The sequence below is a fragment of the Corapipo altera genome, unplaced genomic scaffold (genome assembly GCF_003945725.1).
Source record: "Corapipo altera isolate COAL_440 unplaced genomic scaffold, ASM394572v1 124, whole genome shotgun sequence".
NCBI classification, from domain to species: Eukaryota; Metazoa; Chordata; class Aves; order Passeriformes; family Pipridae; genus Corapipo; species Corapipo altera.
This window is the reverse complement of record NW_020884967.1, coordinates 81,187-96,915: the sequence shown is the minus strand read 5'-3', so window position 1 is coordinate 96,915 and position 15,729 is coordinate 81,187. Positions and strand designations below refer to the sequence as shown.

Sequence of the window (15,729 nt, the reverse complement as noted above, 5' to 3'; positions counted from 1 at the left end):
CCAGGCTGAACAGCCCCAGCTCCCTCAGCCTCTCCTCATAGGACTTGTGCTCCAGTCCCTTCCCCAGCCTCGTTGCTCTCCTCTGGACCTGCTCCAGCCCCTCAATGTCCTTCCTGAGTTGAGGGGCCCAGAACTGGACACAGCACTCGAGGTGTGGCCTCACCAGCACTGAGTCCAGGGGAAGAATCACTTCCTTGGACCTGTTGGCCACACTGTTCCTGAGCCAGGCCAGGATCCATTGGCCTTCTTGGCCACCTGGGCACACTCTGGCTCATGTTCAGCTTCCTGTCAATCCAAACTCCCAGGTCCCTTTCTACCTGGCTGCTCTCCAGCCCCTCTGTCCCAGCCTGGAGCTGCAGGGGGTTGTTGTGGCCAAAGTGCAGGACCCGGCACTCAGCCTTGTTGAACCTCATGAAACACCCACACAATTCTCCCCCCCAGCAAACGTGCATACCTGCCATTTCAGCTTTGAAGAACTGAATGAGTGATTGGGTGAAAGAAAGAATCCATTTATCCATGATGTTATTGCTCTCCTTAACTGTGTTCTCATTGTAAAGGAATTCTCTTCCCTCATCCTATCATCAACATAAAAACACAAAGCACATTTTCAAGTCATAAGGGGATATATTCAAACCTCTACATTCAATTACCTGCCAGCCACCGGTATTTTGGCATCTTCACTGTGTTACACTGGTTTCCTACGAGAGAACATGAAATTCCAGACACAGGTATGTAAGAGAAAGAGCAAAGGAAAACCTGCCTCCCACTGCTGCCTCACCACAACTTTTAACTGCAGTGATTTGGGTCTGTTAAAGCAGATCAAAAGCAGGACAGCAGTATGTGGTCCTCTTTTCCCTGTGTGCAGTGTAAGCCCCAGCTTCCAGACACAGGGCAGGACCCTTAAATTTAACTAACTCCTTTCATCCAGGGGGATCTGAGGCACTTCCAAGACGTGTACTGAGAAGCTGGAATCAATTCGGGGAACGGGCATAGGAACAAGATTTATTTTTTTTTTAAGAGCATGTGACAATTTTGACAAGTTAAAACACAGAAGAATGTAACAATTTGAGAAAACAGGTGGAATTTCTAGGCATCCAACATGCACACAGGGCATTTTGCTGCTTTCCAGAACACTGAGGTTTGCACCCATCCGAGAAATGTCATCACTTGGCTGACTCAGCAGGGCATTGCAAGCAAGACCACACACAACACATTTGTCTGTGCCCACAGTGTGACTCTTTTCCATTTAATATTCTTACAACTGGTTGAAAACAGGGAGTTTCTTTATTTTTTCTCCTCAGATTTACAAATAGTACTTAATATCTGGTTTTAAGAGTCCTCAGCCTGTCCCTTCCCTCAGAGTTCACATGAAAAGATGTTTTGATTATTTGACCCAGGACTTATGGATCCACTCACAGAGTATAAAGGAGAAGATTCTTAGGAAAGAAATGCAGAAGAGCAGCAATCCCAATATGAGGTCAGCTATCATTTAACTACAATTACTGTGGGAATTACAGGAAGCATAAAATTATTATTAGACTTCATCCAGGACACTGGGATTTTGGTTTCTCTCTTGTAGGAAGTAGAATAGATGAAAAAGTTGTTTAAGCCTGTGCAGGAAATTAATTTAAGCACTATCACCTCCAATGGCACATTCTTTTGCCTAATTTGGTACACAGGAATGGATTCACTATCTAGAAAGACAAATTACATCTGCTGAAATACTGAAACTACCCACTTAAGCACCTGGATTTTCCACTGGGGTCTTCCAACCCCAATTGAGCTGATCTTGCAAGATTTAATGGGATCACAGCAAAAAGCTGCAAAGCACAATTCAGACAATTCAAAGGTCAAACAGGAAAAACAAGTGTATTTTGGGGGCAATGTATAAGTTTGTCTGATGAATGCTGTCTAGGGATCCTAAAAAAAGACCTGTTAAATATTAGGATCTGGAATTAGCAGACTTTCTTCCCAAAAGAGGTTGTTAAAAAAGATAAAACCATTTGTTTAAGCTATTTACAGTACTAATTACTGAAGTCAGCTGCCTTTACTGCCTCAAATGGCAGCTCTCCACAGTGACCAGGCTGCTACTGCAACAGCATGTGTAAGTACAAGGTTTAAGACTTTGACTTTTTGTTTAGTTTCCACTCTCCCCTCCCTATAAGTCTGCATGAACAAGGGGTAACCTTCTATCATTAATCTCAGTTGAAAGATTAAAATTGGTTTCAAAAGAAACTATACAATATATACATCAAATCTCCAATTTTAATGAAAAATTACTATAAGAAAAATTTTAATCTTGTCGGAAGTGTAGAAACTCATGTCAGTCATCCAGCATTTTTAGCAGACTTCAAATGTAATCTGCAAGTCTAAAGCATCGTTACTTTTGTGATTTGTCTTTCTTTCCATTCCATTTCTGAATCTTTTTTTTCTAAGTTGTATTTAAATTTAACTTTTGAAAAAATAACCATCATGTCACAGAAGGCAATCTTCATGCTGTGGCTAATGTATTCAGGATCCAGTATTCCCAAGTTAAGCATTTTAATGCAGATTCATAATTAAAGTTCCAGTAAATGAGTTTGCTCAAGGAACTGTCACAGCAGCCCCTGCTGAAAATAACTTTCCTGACTTATTTGCAGTTCTGCTGGTGTTAAATCTGTGTGGTGCCAAGCACTGTTCCCAGTGCACAGGAACCTGCAGTCCAGGTGCCTCCTCTGACAGATCCTCCCCGTGCTGGAGCTGTCCTGGCTGCAGGACACAGGGTAACAGCAAAGAAACAGCAGCACTAGGACAGTTTTGGTGGTACCTGCTGCCTCCAAGCTGCTACAAAAACACTGATATAAAAAAACCAACCAGCTTTAGCACGGACATTTCAGGAGGATTCCCTCAAGCACACGTGGTACTGGGCTTTTAAGTGGTGTCCCCAGCAAGGTGAGGAGCAGCAGGTAATTGCTCAGAAGGTACTGACCCCACAGACACCAAGTCCCTTGCCTTGTTCTTAAGGGTATGAATGCAATGTCATCCCCCTGACCTGAAACAAGAGGGAATCAAGAGCACTCTGACCTGGGAAACGGCAGCTGTTATGTCCTGACAGTTCCCTACCTTTCTATATCATAAGCTTGGTCAAGAAGAGAAAGATGCAGGTGATTACAGCTTTATAAAACATGGTGCAAACAGCAAATAACAAATTAACAGCAAGGATATACAACCTGAGCTAACTGTGAAGTCAAGTCTTGCTTAGAACAAGGAGGTAAAGATCAGATGACCGTCAGAGTCCAGACCTCCCTTCCAATCTAAATTTCCCTACAGTGCTAATTCACTAACAGTGGAAGAAGCACAGAGCTTCCACTGCTTCCCAGTGCTCCAGAGATCTGTACCTTGTGCTGCAGGATCTGAACATTCTGGACCAGGAAGCGATAGGCATTGTACCAGGGCAGGAACACATCCTTCAGGATATCCCTCACTCCTTCCTCCTTAAACCTCAGATTTTCTGCTCTTACCACAGGAGAATTGATCAGGTATAATCTGCAAAATAAGAACACATTTCTTCAAAGCTTAAAACTGCATCTCCTGATAGAATTTCACACTAAGAACTCTAAAGAAGAATGTATATATATAATATATTGAACAACAACAATTTACTTCTTAGTGTTACAGGATCTTTTTAAAGATACTGCATATAGAATTTGAATTTAAATTTTCTTTCTTACTCTAAAAGTTAATTGAAGTGCTAACACAAGCTCAGATGCTATCACAGGATAAAACAAGCAGAGGTTACATGGAATTAAGTATTCATTTTTAGAACAGCACCTGTTGTTTTGGTAATTTTTGAATTCTTTAACAATGACCCAGTATCTTTGTACTCAATCCAGTTCATTTCCTCAATCAGGAAAAGCTTTGAGCCTACTGCAAAGACAGAACTAGGAGCAAAGCAAAACAGGCAAATTAAGTCAGGAAGCAGAAATTAACATTTTCAGGACAGATAACCCCAAAAGAGGACAAAGGATGAACCTCCCACCAATGTAAATGTGCCTCAGCTCCAGAGACAACTCTGGGGGAGCAAAGCAGGGGATCCAGGTGACACCAACTACTTATATGAGGGACAGACATATCCCCCAACTCCCTGGGTGGCTGTGAGTTCACAAAAAATCATCCTTATACTTTATCCCATCTTCTTCCCCAAATAAACATTCTGCCTACAGAAATAAACTGGTATCTATCAAGTTAACTCAAAGAGAAACTACTAAGGTCTTACTCAGGTATCAAAAACTCCCTTGAGATACACTTCATTTAATTTTCCAAATATGAAAAACAAACCAAACATTTATTTTCTTTCAAGATTGTAGCATTTCTAAAGAGAAACTTATTAATCCATTTTTTGACATTTTATCAACTTTTTAAATCATGATTCCAAACTAATATAACTTTAGAGGTATTTCCTTTAGAAGGCTTTAAAACCTTAATGGGGTTTGACACAGCACATTCAGGGACACCAGACCATAAATTCTTTAGGAGAGAGGGCTTCTTGCATAAAAATGAATAGATAAAAATAGAGCTATCAGAATAAATAGACAGTAATACAGCACAGAAATGGGTCTTTTCAGTACTGCATTGAAAAAAAAAAATTTTAAACATTGATTCATAGAATGGCTTGGTTTGGAAGGGACCCCAAGGATCATCCAACTGAATTAATATCTAAATTCAAATTATAAACTTACAGAAGTACAGAATAATCAAGTGTGGTAATGAACTAGTAAGTCCTTAAAGTAAAATAGAATTTATAAATCTATACTTAAACCAAACCTTCCATCACAATTATTTACGGGCCTCTGTTTTGGTGGTGTTTTATGTGGGGTTTGTTTGTTTTAATATAGCACCCTATCTTGCCTTACAATATGTACATGTTAAAAGAAGAGTAATTTCCTGAGTTATTCCAATGCTAAAATACCTATTCTATGGAAAGAGAAATAAGGGACACATTAAAGGAAGAGTCCTATCAATTTAGTTACTCCAGGTGATATCACCCATTGGGCAGAAAACAAAACCTTCCTCAAATCAAGCCAGAATTACCAAGTTTTCTAGCAATGTATGAGAAGCAATAAGTAACCTCCTCTTCACCTCTCTAAACCAGTAGCCTGTGGCATTATTTCTCCTGTATTTTAAGAACAGACTGAGAGGAAAATGCAACTCATCCCCTCTAACAGCAACACTTACCTCAGGATACATGACAGCAAAGGGCTTTTAAAGACTATGACCAGCAAATTCTTTCTGACATAGTTCAACTTTGACAGGTATCCAGCCCAAGTCAGAGGTCTCAGCAATATTGAAATAGAACTGGTTTGGCCATTCTTACACATTTCACTCAGTAATCAAGTTCCATGAAGTCTGAAGTTCGGCTGTTAAATTCACTGTGCTGTTATTTCTGCTGTTTGCCCTTTCTACTCAACTCCATATTCATTTCAACAACTTATATCTATATTTTCTGCTGATCTATTTATCAGGCTACTGCTGAGAATACTTCAAAGCTGTAGTTAAAATATACATGGTACTGCAAAAGCTAAAGTAACTCTGCAGGGAAACAGTGCCAAGGAAAAAGCCTCAGTTGTAGCTTTTGCTATAAACAGAGCACATCAAGCACTGGAGTGAATAAGCAGAGAACTGAATTGCAGAGCTCCTTCCAGAAATGAGCCCAGGCTGCAACGCTTTTTACTCTGTGTGGGTGTAGGTATAAATAAATGTGACATTAAAGAATGAGTACACAGGCAGAAAAATGAATTAGCTTTTTAGACGTCAAAAAAAAAAAGCCCCATAAATACTGGAAGTGTAACTTCGGGTGTTTGAGATTTTTTGGTTTGTTTATAAAAAAGGCAGATTTTTTTTTTTAACAGAAGCATCACCTGCAATTTAAAGATCTCCAATATGAGTAACTCCAACCCTTTTCACTCATATTATTCCAGCTACCAATTCTCTGATATCTTGCTAACATATCTTATTTGTAAACAACAATCTTGATCAAATTTAAGAACTCCACCCAACTCTTCCATTGTAAACACACACAAGAAGATCATGTACCAGCACTTGTAAATGCTAGAGCTTGAAACAATTAGGAACTTCATATTGATTTTTTAAAATTATCTAGAAGAAGCAACAACCATCTTCCCCAAATAAACAAAATCCTACACTAAGCTTTCATTCAGCCCCACTGTGCACAGCTGTAACACACAATTCAATGTGTGTGATAGTTTAAAGTTTTCTTATATATAGCAAGAATTACAGGGCTCTTGAGAAAGGCCTAACTAGTGTCCTCCTGCAGTTATTAAAATGTCTTTATTGTACCTTTACCTCAAGGTACCACTTCATGCACGTATAGTTAGTGCACCAAGCCAACATACCAGGCCACTGCATAATTACTTTGTATGTCAGTGTAATTTTAATGAAACACTTGAACTGTGTTTAATCTCTATTTGACCAGGGTAATTTATATACACACATTAGGCTGCTCCACTTCTGCTCTTCTGGTTGTACTATTATTGTTGCATGTTCTATACTTACATCAACAAAACCAAAGGGCTTTCTCTCCAGGAAACATTTTGTGCATCATGCAGTAACCCTTCCCTAAAATAATGATTTAACAGTAAACTAGTTGTATTTTATTCAAATTGTCACTGGGTGCACTCAGATTATCAGTGCAATAGGAGTGCTGGTTGGAGTTGGAGCATCCTGTACAAAGAGCCTCCAATCAGCTCGGGCTGGTACCAGCCCTGAGGGAGACATGACCAGGGCACAGAAAGTCCAGGTACTGGAACCACTGCCAGTGCTTTGGAGTCACCCACTATTCCAGCTAATTGGCTGTCATAGTGGTCTGGAAGTTTCTAAAATTAAGTTTCTTCTTGCAGCTAACTGTCAAAGCCCATAAAAGCCCCCATGGTATGTGTGTGCCATGAACAGAAAGCCAACAAATCCCACTGTACATGGATCCAAGAAATCCTACCTTAGTGCATCAGCTCCATAACTATTCACAATACTCATTGGATCAGGATAATTCTTCTTCCTTTTGCTCATTTTTTGGCCATCACTAGAAAATATCAGAATGGAGGCATCAATTCCCAGAATTCTTGTAATACACGGATAAAGCAAAAAAGCCCTTCAAATCCAGCTTAATTTTTCTGTCCTATTATGTTCCTGGTAGCACAGACATAATTATATATTAGCACATCCCTTCACTATGAATGTTCAACCCACCCAGCAACTGAAAAAATCCCAAAACCCAACCCAAGAGGCTTCCAAGTTGCAAAACTAAGCAGGAATCTGTCTTTGCTACCAAAGATCACGGAAGATGCACTTGTTCTGAATCAATCCCTCCAGCCCACTGGTAAAGTTTTACTTGGAAATAAAGGGAAACAAGTATAATTAACTTAAAATTACATCTAAAACTACATTTATCATCCATTTTAGTCTGCATAACAGGCATAATTTCATTCCTATTCTGACTTGTTATTCATTTTCTCTCTCTCTAAGAAGGACTAATCCTGCTGGGAAGAACCAAGTGCAACAGAGAGCTGGGATGTGGGAACCTCTCACTCTCAGGTGCCTCTTATCTCCTACAACACTGATATCACCCTGACAAGTCTTAACAGCTCCAAAGTCCATTTCAGATTCCATTTACAATTTGCAGGACTTATCTGAAACATTCTTTGACTAAAAATCTGCTCAGGAAAGAGCTGACTGAGACACACCAACCTGGCAAGAACGAGGCCATTCACAATGACATTCTTGAAAGGAGGCCTTCCAAAAAGAGCAGTGGAGAGCACCAGCAAAGTGTAGAACCTGAAACAAGAGATAACACAAACCTGACTTTATAAATATACCAAGCTGAAGTCTGCATGTCTTTCTTACAAATGAAATGTTTCATTATGCTGCTTTCCTGTAGAGAAGTTAAAATTTAAGTCTGTGGAACATTTATGTGGCAAAGACTCAGAAGAGGAGCTCACTTAAAGTAGATCTTTGTAGCTGTTTTCTCAGCTGGGATCTACTAGTCCAAGAAGGTTGAAAAATTGTAATAGTAAGCATTAGGAAGGTATGAAGAAGAAAACTGTAGTATTTTCCCCTTTAATACTGAAAAGAGAATTCAGCCCCTGAACAAGCTTCCTGTTTATTTACTGTAAACCTCTGAACACAGGATCTGTCAGGAACAAACAGGGCAGACAGGACCAGCACACTTTTGTGTGTGTGTGTGTTAATTGTGTATTTTTCAGACTAGCAGATAATGGAACAACTACTGCTGGTAGTACAAAAGCAAGTTATTAAAACCGAGAAGAGCCTCCTTCCAATCAAGCCAACACTTTGACTGGAAGGTTATGGTTACCTGGTTAAATTAGCCATCACTAGAAAACAGGAGAATGTAGGTGTTTCCCACAACAAAGGGGAGTAGAGGTTCCTCCCCATTTCACGTTTTGTGCTTACAATCACTCTATAAAACTGTCTGGGACACTTAGGAAATCAGTGCTGGAGCAAGCACAGGCACCTATTGTTCAACAGGCTGATATATAACTGAGAAATTAAGTGGAGGTGCAAGATAATGTGATAATTTCACACTCAGGAGTCAGAGCCTTCACCAAAGCAGGGATCTGTGAGCTGCTGTAACTGCACTGTTGGTAATTACTTTTAAAAAAATAACTGGATTGTGGGCCACAGCTTTCCTGGTTCAAAACGAGCATCACACTGACAACTGCTTAGCAACCTTCAAAGAGAAGGTGATTACAAAAAGCTATAATAAGGCACAGGAGGTTATGTCTCAGAACTATGTATTTGCATGAAGATTTAGTGGAGAAACACTTCAGTGGGGGGAAAAAAATAAATCCATTTGTATATTCCGAAGTTGTTTTTATTAAAAAGCTGCCTATATTTGCAAAAGCTTTATTCTGACACTTAAAGGTCCTCTGTAAAGGTTGCTTTGTGTATTACTGCATTTATTAAGTGACTTACATGACAACTCTGATCTTACCTTTCAAAATCACCTCAGCTCACACTGCAGGATACAAAATCTCTTTATTAAATTGCATTTTAATTTAATGAATTTTAACCAACACTCCTCCATCTGCACACAAACACATGCACTCAAAATCCCTGTCTTAATTTCTAACCTTCTTAAGAAAACATCTAAACACAAATATCTGAGCATTTACTCAGATGATCAACATCTATAAGGCTACAGTTCATTACAAACACAGCAGTACTTCCTTAGGACTTACTACAAAGGTTCCTCATGGAAAACTCCCAGCACTTCCTGCAAAATTTCTCACCAATTCTCATATTAGAGCACCTGCATTTGCAGTTAAAAAGAAGAAAGCAGGACTAGCTAGGAGATATTGCAATACTGTTTGCATTGGGAAAACTGGACAGACGGGTCGTGGGCATCTGAGAACATTTCACAGATTTTATGTTCTTTGCATTGTCAGACCCAAAGAGCCTCAGTAAGAGGTACCCCAGCTGATGACAGCTACAAGACTGTCTTTGAGAACCTGTGATCCCCTGGTTTGCACACATTCTGATGGAACTCTTCTCAGTCTTCCTCAGATGGTGTTTTTCGGAAAACTCACCTCATTCACTCCGAATATTTTAGAAGAGTGTCTCTCTGCATCTTATTTTTTAAATACCTTGTCCACAGACACATTTGTTTCCTGAAAACTTCCTCAACTTATCTCTAGTGCTTCATCTTCCATTCACCAAATCTGTCTGTTCCTAAAGATGTCCTTGCAGATAAAGAGCTGCCAGTCAAACAACAAGTTGTCAGTAAAAACAACCTTGACAGACAAGTCCACTTCTTTGCTCTACTTCAGTCCTCTTCCACTCCCCTTAAAAGGGAGAAAACTCCTTTTTCAAACAACTGTGGGTAAATTCATGATCTTGTGGGGTTCATGCCAAAACCTCCAGTTGTGAATGCCCTGCAGGTCACCACATTCTGACTGTGACTATAAATCTTGTTGTATCTCCCTACATAGTCAGAGACAGAGCCTTTCTTACCAATCTGCCTGGACTAGCCAGCCTTGCAACCCAGCTATTGCAAGACTCTTTCCTGTGGCTTTAACAAATATAATTCAACTGTTTCTCTATCCATGCAAAAAGTCATCAAAAAGATCACTCTCCTGGCTCACCACCTTGGTCACATTAATTATCCCCTTGTCTCCCTTGACTTTCTTCCCTCCTCTGTGGAGTCAAACAGAAGCCACCAGACCTCCATCTCCTGAGCCTTTCACCACCTCCCAGTCCTCACTTCACAGCAGCTGCAGCCTCTGACCTGACACAAAACCAATCCCCATTCTGAATCTTCACACTTTATACACAATGTGCCAAATAAAAATCACATACTATGCTCCTAACACTTCAGAACTCACCAGCCTGTTGTTCACTTAGACCTCACGTCTTAATTCCTTCTTTCTTTCACAAAACAGAAGCGCTCGACTGCGAACCACCCAACATTTGCTGTTATCAAAGCACCAGGTTATTGACAGCCAGGAGCACCGTGGCAAAGGGAGAAATTTTTTACAGAGGGAGCAATCAGACATTGGAATGGGCTGCCCAGGGAAGTGGTGGACTTTCCATCCCTGGATGTGTTTAAGGTGAGACTGGATGTGGCATCAGTGCCATGGGCTGGGAACTGCGGTGAAGTTGGATCAAGGGTTGGACTTGATGATCTCAGAGGTCTTTTCCAACCCAGCTGATTCTGTGAAAGGTAGGAGCATCAGGGATGGAGGCAGGGGGTTTTGATACAAAGAGATAAAACATAGCTGGGTCTGGTGAAGACTTAGAGGAACTCTTATGCCAATGTTAAAAACAATCCACCCCAGACTGAGACAAGTCTCCACTTGCACAGTGACTATAAGGTACACAAATCTGAGGGCTCATACCAAGGTGTGTCCACAACCACAGTCACTTCTGGCACCAGCATCAGCCAGGACTTCTGTTATTCCAGAGTCAAACTGCAGTTGAATCAGTGAGACAGAATCACAGAATCATAGAATCAGCCAGGTTGGAAGGGACCTCTGAGATCATCAAGTCCAACCCTTGATCCACGACCGCCGTGGTTACCAGATGAGTCAGTTCAGCCTACTATGGAAAGGGAAAGAAGTTGCTTATGCATTTACTTACACTAGCTACATAAAACAGAATTTTGCAGACTGAAAACACAGTAATCAGTGTATTCAGATGCTGCTACTGCACTCAAGGTTAGATTAATATCACACCAGAAACAGGCTAACTGGTGTCAAAATTACAAATGGATTCTCTTTAATGGCACCAGAGCTTCACTGGATGCATGAGATCAGCCTTTCATCTGCCCTGTCTCTCACACATCCTTCAAAGGAGAACACTAAAACACTGCAGTAACTGTGTGACACACACCAACCCACTGTGACATCCCCATCTCAAACAGTTGAACCCCGAAACGAAACATTTATCATTCCTCCAGTATTTTTACTGGAATTGTAACTACCAGGAATACACCTTGTACACATAAAAATCCCAAACTATTTTTAATTCTGCTGAACTTTTACAATCCAGTAGTTCCATTGCACAACGTAAGAACGATCATATGTGGTCGATTTTTTTAAATTTTAATTTCATTGCTTGTTATCTAAATTACAGCAAATGCCCTTTGATCTTATCAAATGTAGCAGGGAGAAAATCAGTTTCTGCCCATGCCTTTTGCACACATTTTATGTCTTATCATGCTCTTTTGTCTCTTTTGTTTTCTAATTATTCCTCAGACAGAAAGAAAAAAGAGGAAAAAACTAAGCATTTAATTGTCCTTTTGCAATCCAGTAGTACTTGGTTGTATACTAAGGACTTACATATTTTTTTTGCATCACAAGTAAGGGGTTGAAAAGCAAAGATACTTTTCACTATAATCACGAAATTTAGTTGTATTTATATATTATGTGTTGATGTATTGCTTTGGTTGGTTGGTTTGTTTGTTAGGGGAGTAGAGGAGTGGACAAAAAGAGATGCCAACTCTATTCCACTGGAATTTATTTAACTCTAGTACCTCAAGTTACTGGATGGAAAAGTTCTACTTGGACATAGTCAAAGGTACTGATCCAGAAAACACAAAAATTCATCTTAATCTGCCAGTTTTCAGAGTCAACCTCAAACTTCAAAAATAGAATAAACACTTTAAAATGCCAAAACGAACTGTATGTATCCATACAAGCAAGTATGAGAACACTGCCCAAAGAAAATCTGAGATTAGAGAAAAATTTTTAATTACTTTAAAGTATTTATCCAGAAGGGAATCAAATAAGCAGATGAAGTTTACAGTTAGAATTTTTTTTTTTTGGGTAAACTGTAAGACCTTAACAACATCAGGTTTGATCTAATTTAGTTTCTTTCCACATTCACATGAACTCAAAATTCAAATTTAATCTAGGGATAAAAATTCCTAGGCAAAAATTACTTCCCTACAAATAGGCTTAAAATCCTCAAAACATCAACTTCTATTTCAACTGCAGTTCTGTTTTTAGTAGATAAGTGGAGTTCTGTGATAATTCAGCTGATGATATTTTTCCTGACCAGGCCAAAGATGTGCCCTATTACCTAAACATGTTTTCCATAAAAGCTGGCAAAATTCCTTGCCAAGATTCTATTTCTGCAACTTTTTTGTCACTGAGTTTAAGACTATGTCACATTTCACTGAAAAAAAAAGGAATCCATCCAACACTAAAGAATCATCCAGATGTTGATTCAAAGAAATCAAACTCAACAGCATGATACTGTTAAGCCAGAATTCCTTTAATCTGATGTTGGGGCAGCGTTGGGGATGATTCCTCCATAAACACTTCACTGAAACAAGGATTTCCCGAGCTTTTATACACTAACATTTCAAGTCCCTCCTTCACATTTCATTTTAATCAAGACATTAACATGAATCTTTAGTTAAAGATAACCTAGACTTCTTTTACTTAAACAACCTTTGAACTAGTTTCATATTTTATTGTTACATCAACATCGATCTTCAGTTACAGACAACTTAAACTTCTGCTTAAACAATCTTTGATTGATTTGGCTTCCTACAGGGTATTTTCATATCTGATTGTTACAGAATTCACCATCCATCTTTGGTTAGAGATTAGACTTAGACTACTTTCAATTTTATACTGATTTACCTCTTTAGAGTGTAATGGTCTCTGAAACTAATTTAAACTACAGTTGCATGGGTTGCTGGCCTTCCTAATTTTTACTCTATCCTTTAGCAGCGTTTAGGTAAGGGTTTCAAAGTTACAAAATTTGGGCATAGTAAGGGTAAACTACAAAATTCTTAAGATTCTTAGGTTATAAGTGGGACCATCACAATACAGCCTCTTTCAGTGCAGTCGTGTTACAAGGCAATGACATCCCACAGTAAAGTGGCTTAAAGGGAATTACCATCCTCGGGTCTGGTCGATGCCTTCAGCAATGAAGTCAGCAGGGAAAGCATCCTCCAGCTCTCTCCTGTTCTCAAAGGGGTAGTGGACCTGAGCATAGGGCATGCTGCCACTCTCAAACCAGCAGTCAAACACCTCGGGCACCCGGCGCAGGGAGCCCTTCCCGCAGCGGGAAGGGATGGTCAGGTGGTCAATGCTATGGGGAGAGAAAGATGGACAAGTTCCCAACAAAACCAGGCATTAGGAGACATTCACATCGTGCTTTCACATTAGAATGACAGTTTTTTAGGCATCATTTCAATGATTCTTCAAAGAGGTCAGCATTTCCTTTGACAATCTTTGTCATTTAAAGCTATTTCACGGATAAGTTTTTGTAGTAACAACATTCAAGACAGAAGAAAGCAAAATTTATCACAAATCCTCTTCCTGCTTATCTGTTTTCCCTAAACTTGTTTCCCAGGGTTTGGGCAAAGAACACCAAGGTTTTTTTATGTCTGTTTCTAGTTACTATTTCTAGTAACCAGTTAACAGTCTCTGTGACCAACCTTTCTCGATGGAGATCCGTGACTTTCACTCCACACAGCTCTTCCAATTCTGCCACTGAACCAACACAAACTACCTGCAAGAGACACTCGAGAGATTTAGCCAGTTATTTTCAAGAAATTTAGACAGTTATTTGTACAAAGTAGCAAGTTGGGGTTTTTTTTAACATCAGACAGGAGACTTGTAGGTCAGTATCTGCCAAAGCAGATGACGGAGCTGAAAAACCAACACAAATTTTGTACAAGGTCCCTTTCTTCAACCTAACACAGCAGCAAATGATGTTAGAGACCATTGCCCTGATTTAATACAATTCATGTTACAATAACTGGAGACTTGGAAGCAGCAGCATGTTGTCAGCTATCAAAAAAGGTAGGACGTTGTTTGGGTTTTTTCCCAAACAACCCACAACACAACAACCCCTGAAAATTCAATGATCCTGACTTTTATACAAATCAGAGTTTCAGATCTCAGGTTCCTCTCCTGAGCTAAGGAAAGCAGCTACATTGATCACAATCCATGTAAGTTTTCCATTCCAGATACCTTGAACTGTACCTATTAAAGGCATCTTATTCAAAGTGAACAAAGTTTCACAGCTCAGAAAGGGATTGCTAAGAAAGATTTTTCTCAGTTTTGTGGCATCAACACACTATTAAGAAAAAAGCAGACTTCCACAACAGACTTGCACTGATGTCAGGAAACACTGATGAACAAATGATTCTGAAAAACTGTATGAAAGAGAGAAGGAGAAAAGCAAACCTTTATTTGCTTTAGGTTTAATCAAGTTGAACCCTCCCAGAGCCCTGTGGGCCTCTCTCATCTGGCAGGATTCATGAGCCTCAAACTGCAGTACAGGTCTGGATTTTGGAGATCCTGTCTCATACACTAGCAGTCCCATTTGGAATTGCCATGGAAAAAACCAGAGTTTGACAGATCTGACAGGGAAGGAGTTAAATTTATCACCATAATGAAGCTGCAAGGAGAACACACATTTTTCACATCATTTTCTAAGTTACTCTGAGGATACAATAAATCAGAGTAGAGTCTGAGTAGTCTTAAATATATGCAGATGTATACACACAGAAATTGTAAGTAACAAAAAGGATTTGGTGTATTTAATTCCAAAAAACTGTCATGAATTACAGAGATGACAGAAACTCGGTTTGATTTGGTTTTTAAGACATGATTTTCCTAGCCTGAGTCAACTGCTCATCTGCATTACAAATCACCATCTTCTATTGTTAAAGTATTTTTGAAATGTAATTTCTTCATTACTTATCTGTCTTTTTTTTCTGTAGGAAGTGAGGCACGACAATGGTTCTGATGGCCAAGTACAGCAGAGTGCACAGCAAACCACACCAGGGGATTGATCCCAGGTAAAAATATATCTTTATCAACAAACTATTTTTAACCCAGATCTGCTCTTCCTTCTCTGTGTGGCCCCATAAGCATCACACAGGCTCAAGTGAGCAGCAGCAGGTGCTCAGTTCAGCACTGCTGGCAGAACAAAAGGTTTTATTAACAGCATGGGTAAAAAATACCGTTGGACACAGAGATTTATTCATCTTCCCTAACCTTTGAATTGAACATACTTTCACATATGCTCTGGGTGAAAAGCTGCCCATTATTTGTTGCTTTTAGGCCAAGGATTTCAATATTTAAGTAAAACTCTGAACGCTGGATGCAGAAAACTGCCCCCAGAAATTACTCAAGGAAGAAATAACCCCAATTTCACATGAAAAATCCAACAACCACCAGAGGAATGCAAATA

At 39.6% G+C, this 15,729-nt stretch overlaps 1 protein-coding gene across 2 annotated transcripts in view; it reads right to left on the bottom strand.

Annotated features, from left to right (window-relative positions):
* IARS (isoleucyl-tRNA synthetase) overlaps nucleotides 1–15,729 on the bottom strand; it is a 98,087-nt gene that overhangs the window by 28,309 nt on the left and 54,049 nt on the right. For both annotated transcript variants that reach the window (XM_027664953.1, XM_027664952.1), the window contains exons 16-21: nucleotides 13,964–14,037; nucleotides 13,420–13,614; nucleotides 7,741–7,827; nucleotides 6,992–7,075; nucleotides 3,378–3,525; nucleotides 455–575 (exon numbers count right to left, since the gene is read on the bottom strand). In XM_027664953.1, the coding sequence (XP_027520754.1) occupies nucleotides 455–575; nucleotides 3,378–3,525; nucleotides 6,992–7,075; nucleotides 7,741–7,827; nucleotides 13,420–13,614; nucleotides 13,964–14,037 (709 nt within the window). The remainder of the gene's footprint in view (nucleotides 1–454; nucleotides 576–3,377; nucleotides 3,526–6,991; nucleotides 7,076–7,740; nucleotides 7,828–13,419; nucleotides 13,615–13,963; nucleotides 14,038–15,729) is intronic.